The sequence below is a fragment of the Coffea arabica genome, chromosome 10e (assembly GCF_036785885.1).
Source record: "Coffea arabica cultivar ET-39 chromosome 10e, Coffea Arabica ET-39 HiFi, whole genome shotgun sequence".
In the NCBI taxonomy this organism is placed as follows: domain Eukaryota; kingdom Viridiplantae; phylum Streptophyta; class Magnoliopsida; order Gentianales; family Rubiaceae; genus Coffea; species Coffea arabica.
Genome location: NC_092328.1, coordinates 6,819,571 through 6,826,292, shown reverse-complemented (window position 1 = coordinate 6,826,292; position 6,722 = coordinate 6,819,571). Strand labels below are relative to the sequence as shown.

At 40.1% G+C, this 6,722-nt stretch overlaps 1 protein-coding gene across 1 annotated transcript; it reads right to left on the bottom strand.

The window, feature by feature from the left end:
• Positions 1-1,817: 1,817 nt before the first annotated feature.
• Positions 1,818-6,274, bottom strand: LOC113712878 (AP2-like ethylene-responsive transcription factor ANT). Its single transcript, XM_027236490.2, has 9 exons — positions 5,162-6,274; positions 4,456-5,077; positions 4,104-4,186; positions 3,923-3,931; positions 3,726-3,814; positions 3,570-3,643; positions 3,401-3,451; positions 3,216-3,292; positions 1,818-2,807 (listed from the first exon to the last, which is right to left on the bottom strand). The coding sequence occupies exons 1-9, from the start codon at positions 5,529-5,531 to the stop codon at positions 2,143-2,145; spliced, it is 2,040 nt and encodes a 679-aa protein (XP_027092291.2). The 5' UTR covers positions 5,532-6,274; the 3' UTR covers positions 1,818-2,142.
• Positions 6,275-6,722: the final 448 nt, after the last annotated feature.

The following is a 6,722-nucleotide window of genomic DNA, read 5'->3' as shown; positions in this document are numbered from 1 at the left end:
ACTCTGCCGTTTTTGCCCCCCCAAAAAGAGACTATTTGCCCTGTATAGATTAAGGTTATAAATTTGCGAATCTACAGGAAATTATTTGTCTGAGCCTCATCATGGATTTCCAATGGACAATCGTTAGCACATTTATATTCCACCCATCCTGCCTCGCGTGAATGATCCAGCGGACCGTGCTTGGGTCGGGTTGGAGCGCCGGGTTCGGGCTGTAGGGGATTAGTCGGGCTCCATAAGGATTGACTTGAACACCCATGTGTCGATAAAAAAAAAAAAAAAAAATTTCCACCCATCCTACTGTGTATATACACACACTACTAAAAATTACTATATTTTTCTTGTATTTATACACTACTGTTTTCAATCAATTTCCTTGCATTAACACATTTTTCGCAATTAATTTTAATATTTGTAAAAATCTAACACTTGAAATGTATCTTGATGCATGTCCATTAGACACTCGTTAGTCAGACCCATAAGCTATTGCAAGAAAATTAGTACTAAACATGGCATTCCCCCACCCCCCCCCCCATCCTCTCTTCATATTCTTGCCATTTCCAGCATCAAGAAGAACAACACAACAGCGATCAATTGTGCCCATTATGGCCCTTCGTATTTTTGTTTCTTGCTAAGGTTTTTATTAGAGCATCGGCAAGAAACCAACAATAGGGTCATTATCATGAGTAGGAGATGAGTTCGATCCTTACTGGAGCCAAATAACGACTTCAAAATTGAAATTGATCAAACATGTGAACGGAAGTAGCCAATAGGCTTAATGCGAAGAAGATAAAATATTGAATGGATTGCGCACTTAAAACAGGAAACTCTCTTGTTCTACTTTTGCTGTTTATAAGACTGACTTCCAACTAATGCTGGTACACAGTTGTAATTCAACTTTATTTGGTAGGTTCCCCTTTTTTCCAGCTTCCCCGGCATCATATCCTCCTTGTCGCCTCCTAAACCAAAATAATGCAACCCCTTTTGACCCCAAAATTACATCAAAAACTTGTAAAGCACCTATATTACATCAAACAGGGGAAATTTTTTTTTTTTTTTTTGAAGTAAATAATTGCAGCTTTTTACCAAATTTTGTGGTTTAGTGACCACGGCATCCATTTATTTATCTGAACCACTTCCCACACAAACAGAAAAGGTATGATTTAATTGTAATATCTGTGATAACTGAAATTGACCCCTTCACTGAGATCCAGGTGTACACCAGTCAAGTTCTCAGGCCAAGGCAAAATGCAAATTCTATATTTGTAGTCCGTAATTGCCACATCAAGACATGGAATTGCTTTTTGGGGGACGGGGGCCAATATTTATCATACTAGAGGAATTTCAAAAGCTAGATAGATTTTTTAACAAAAGAAATGCTTCTTCAGCAAACAGCAGACAGATCCGTAGCTAATTATTACCCAGAAATGATGGTAGCTCCTAAAGCAAAACCATTTGGTCCTCTCTCACAACGCAGAGGAATCCCCCCCCCCCCACCACCCCTAGGCCCCTTTTTTCAACAGTGAGGAGGAATTGTCTGTCGCCTTTGGGGAAAAGCTCAGAGCAGAAAAGAGGTATGCGGGCAATCATCAATGATAGAGTGTAATGTTAGATTGAGCAGCAGATTGAGGGGAATGCAACGAGATCATTTTGGTCAAAGAAATACCTTTTTGCATTATTGAGAAACATTGAGCTGGTTTTTGTACTTAAGGTGACCTTAAAAAGATGGAAAAAGCAGATTCAATAATACGTGGGTCACCTCCATATTGGCAATATCATTTCACAAGATTTAATCATGAATCATGGAAGCCCCATCCAGCTCCAAAAGTGGCCGAATACCATTCCCTTCATTTTGGCAAAATCTTCAACACCCCAATATGCGCAAAAAGGCATGTAGTTTGAAAAAGTTTCCCAACACTTGGTTACAGACAGATAACTGGGGACCCCCCACCACCCCTCCTGTCTATATCCCCATTAAGCTTCAAGTGCTATCCACTCGCAATTCAGCAAAATAAAACTAGTAATAACTGAAAAGAGTCCTAAAAATCCTACATCCCCTTGCTCCTTTTTCTCTTGTGACCAACTTGCCCTTTTTTACCCTCCGCTCCATGCAAAAACTTTACATGTAACAAAACGCATGCCTGATCATATATCACCCCAGGCAGCAAATACTGGCAAGTGAGCCATGGAGATTGGAACTGGCTTTAACTGTGCCGATGGAATCCAAGAACCAACATTTGCTGTAGGGTTGACGTAGTTAGCAGCAGAAGTAGGCTTTGCAGCAAAGAGCATGGAGGTTCCGGACCTATCAGGACTAGCTTCTCTGGAGCTGTTCAAACTGGTAACCAAGGAGGATGAGTTAGAAAAGTGAGCTCCTAACTTAGCAGATTCATCCACAATGCCCCGGCTCGAGTTCCCCGAATCGATGCCAATAAGGCCATGTAGAGCAGTTGAGTAGGAGGGATTTTGATAATGCACAACGTTCATTATTTTCTCATTGAAAGAGTCCATGGGCAGATTTTGCTGCTGCTGAGGGGGCTGATATGGGGCCATTTTCCAATCCGAAACGTTCGCATTTCTCTCGGGTTGAAAGCATTCCTCGCTTTTGTGGGCTGCATTGGCGTATGCAATGGTCTCATTATTCGGCTCGGTCTCTTTGTTCCTCCTAGCAAGCTCCCCAGCAGGCAGGGTATTGCTGGCCATGATTCTCTCCACATCATATCTTGATATGTCAAAATTGGTGACAGCATTTACACCACGGAACTTGATAGCAGCAATGTCATAAGCTTCAGCTGCTTCCTCCTGAGTGCCTGAAGAAGTTCAAGATTTTCTCGAATTATAGGAAAGCTTTACAAAGAAAACAAATTTTAGAGCTCCTAAAACTTTTTAAGCTTTAATCTAGCATTTTTTAACAAAAGGACATCTGTTCATTCTCCTTTATCATTTGATCTGGCAGGGAACAGCCTTACAAAAGGAGTTGCGTTCCGCTGAAAATTAGCTACGTACGGTCAAAGCTAGCAGCATTATCAGCCTTAGAAAAGTGTATCTAGTGGCCCAAAGAAAAGGAGGGAGACATGAGATGATGAAAACAGGGATTCAAAGTTGAAACTTGTAATGCATGAAAACTAACATGCAAAATCATCACATCAGAATTAAAATAGGAAACAATTTTTACAGCAGGAACATTCATACTCAAATAATCACAAAAGAACACTTACTAAAAGTCCCAAGATAGAGATCCTTGTTCCCTGCCACACGGCCAATTCGGGCTTGCCATCTTCCATGCTGATGATGCCTATTGATATTTCAAGTTAAAAAAAAAATGCTTCAGTTGAATTAAACAACTGCTGCACCGATCTTCAAGAATAATATCGACAAGGATAAGACAAGAAGTTACAGGAACCTTGTTACTCCTCGGTATATTGAGGCACCCCTCGAGAATCCACTACTTTTCCTGAAAGTGGAAGAGGGATATTTGATAGATAAAGCATTAATTTAAGCCACATAACATATACATATAACGGTACAAAATTATAAAACCAATAAAGGGGCATAGTTATTTACTATTTCACCTTCTCAAGTGCGCAACATATTCCTGGCGACTCATATTCTTCATCCCCTCAAGTTCTTGCTGGTAATTTTCTAGCTGTAAAATCCACCAAAAAACCATTAGTTCTTAAAAAACTTCACCATATAAGCTACCATTATCAAGAGAGATCAACCCATACCGGGAAGTTAATATGAGTTGAAGGTCCCCAGTATTTAAGCGCCGCCAGATCGTAAGCTCTTGCAGCCTTCTCTTCCATGTCATATCCACCTAGGGTACAAGTTTATTTCACATTAATCATTAGAACTAACATACTTTTCAAGAATATATTCTTGTTTTTAAGAGAAATTGTAAACCAACTTAAAATACTATCCTCACCAAGATAAACTGAAATACGGATCATGTGATAGGAATAGCATAATCCGAGGCGAGCATGTAGACGACAACAAAATTCAAAACAAAGTCAGAACGTGAATAAAACAGCCAAATATGGTAGTCAAAAGCAATACATCCAAAAGAATAGTATAGAACCCAAGTCATTTGTTGTTTTCTTACTAACCTTGCCTCCCTTTCCTTGTCTGACCCTCTTTCTTGCAACTATTATCCCACAAATGTGCTTCATACCTACCTGTCCAACGATGTCTGATAACAAGATGTATTAATTAACCAGTGCCAAGTTGACTGAGCAAAACACTAAGCAAATACTAACACGAGGTGCTTACTTTTCATAATACGAACACAACAAGCTCAGAAAGGAATCAATTCTATAGCAAAAAAGTTGCCAAGAAATACCAAAAACTGATCTTCATGGAATTCTAAGAAGTTAATAAATGGCTGAAACAGTTCACTTCAGTAAACAACACCGATAAAATATACAAGCGGTCAAAGATATCAGTAGAGTCAAGACTGACCTTGTTACACCTCTATACTGAGATGTCCTCTGGCCAAAGGTGTCAATGGACTTCCTATGAACAGGTTGCTTCTGTGCAACTTTTCCGCAGCTCCTCTTCTTTGTTTCAATGGCCAAACACTCAGCCTCAGTTGGTGAAATGTGTCTAGGGGCAGTAACACAGCTGGACTGAGAGCCGGGACTCATAGATAAACTCAAGGACTGCAAATCACCACAACCCACCGAACCAACTGATCCAGAACCAGAACCATTTCCTCCTTCAACCATGGGAGCTGTGTTTAGCTGCTGCTGGTCAAGTGCATGCTGATCCGAATAGTCCACAGCGACCCAGTTTTTCAGGTCCTCCCCAGCCATTGTTGGGATTTGAGTATCACAATCAGCAACTCTGGTCTCATCATTTTCCTCATGTAAAGGATGTTGATACATATCCTGGCATTGCAGACCAGAAAAGTACGGATTTTCTTGCCTAATAGGCTCTCCTTCTGGCTCGACATTTTGGCTGTAAAAGATGCTGTCTAAGCTAAGAACCATTGTTTCTCTGTCCTGGCTTCCATATTGATGAGTTCCCATGGTTGCACCACCAAAAAAGTTTTCTAATTTGGGAGAAGAATTTGGCCCCATAGCTTCATACAAGAAACAAACATAAGAAAAACGTGCAAGAAAGTTAAAAGGAAACAAAACAGGAGAATAGAGAATGAAGCATAAACCTTCAGTCTGAGATCTTCTGAGGGCTTCCATGATACAAAGAGAACCATCTGACCTAATAGGCATCACAGACAGAGGTGCATGATGAAAACCACCATTTTCAGAGACACCAAAGCAGACGGGAGAAGCTATGTTGTTGAGGTGAGGGGGAGAAGAAAGACAGAAACTTGTTGGAACATCAGTAGAAGTTGAAGTTGGAGGTGGCTGATTTTGATGATTGAACTGATGATGATGATGTTCGGAAGAAGAAGAAGAAGAAGTAACTTCCATTTTCATGTGGGGTGAGAGAGAAAAACCCAACCAGTTTGGAGCGTTACAATTATTATTACTGCTAGCATCACTGCCATTGTTGTTATCATTCACAGACTTCATCTTCTTTTTCTTCCTTCTAGAGGTTTTTTACTTCTTAGCAGTATTTCCTGTTCCTCAAGGCAACTCAATCATTGGGAGAGGATATAAAGTAATCATTCTAACAAATCTCTCTCCCTCTAAAGATCTTTGTAGTCTTGCTGCAGAAGAACACTCATGAAGCTGCTGGCCAAGAAATGCAAACAATAAGCCCACAACACACAGAAGTGAAGCTAGCTCTTATATCTATGCACACCCTCCACAAATCTCTCTTGCTTCCTACTTTGTTTCTCTCTCTCTGTCTCTCTCTCTCATAAACACACAAAAACAGAGAGGTGGGAGACCCAAAAATGTCTTGAGAAACTGGTCCCTTTAAACTAGAAGTAAACAAAAGGAATGAATTTTAGCAAGAAGCAAACCAATGCTGGGTTGCATCCCAGCAGCATTCCCATACTCCATAGGGATCTGTGTCTATATTGGCTGGACCAAGGGGCCTAATACCAGCACAGGAATGAAGTTTTTTTCCTTCTTTCACTTTAATCCTTCTAACGTTAATACCCTCTTCCTTTAAAACCCAGACTGACAAAATCTACAACAAAAACCTGAACCCAAATCCAAGGGCCATTTGATGGATTGCTAATCCCACTATTATCCTTTATCCCATCCTTTTTTAGGCTATAAAAAAATGAAATGTTTTGGTTTTGCTTAAATATTACTACTCCCTAATAAACATAATAGCCACCTGACTCTAGTGGTGGGTTTTGCGGAGGAGGGTGTATATAGTGACAAAGCAAGAAAACAGAACAAAATTGGTCTTATTCATTTCACAGTCCGTCTATATCTATGTAAGGAGGGGCTTTGTTTGTTGGGTTGCGATAGATTTGACAGGCAGTATATCTGGCCATCCAGTCACTTCATACAGTACAAGTTTCTGTACCCACCCACCCTAGTCTGTGCGGGTCCGAATTTGAAACTTTTAAATCCGCCTTCGTCCTTTTACCTCCCCAATTCAATTCGGACTTAACTAGAGACAACAAACAAATGGATTATCAACCAAAAAAAAAAAAAAAACAAATGGAGAGTAATTTTTTTTCCGTTCCTCTAAAAGGAAGAAAATGCCACGATTGGTCATTTGTATGGGAATTAAGTAAAAGTCTGCGGTTGGATTTTTAAAATGAGCAAACTATTGGGCTTATCTTATTGCTTAAATTAGAA

What these genes read in the sequence shown, in the direction of transcription:
- LOC113712878 (XM_027236490.2), bottom strand. Translation starts at nt 5,531, where the DNA reads ATGAAGTCTGTGAATGATAACAACAATGGCAGTGATGCTAGCAGTAAT. An exon ending in CAGAAGATCTCAGACTGAAG is followed by an intron (nt 5,078 to 5,161) that starts GTTTATGCTTCA and finishes TCTTGTATGAAG; the next exon opens with CTATGGGGCCAAATTCTTCT. An exon ending in TCTCTATCTTGGGACTTTTA is followed by an intron (nt 2,808 to 3,215) that starts GTAAGTGTTCTT and finishes GAACTTCTTCAG; the next exon opens with GCACTCAGGAGGAAGCAGCT.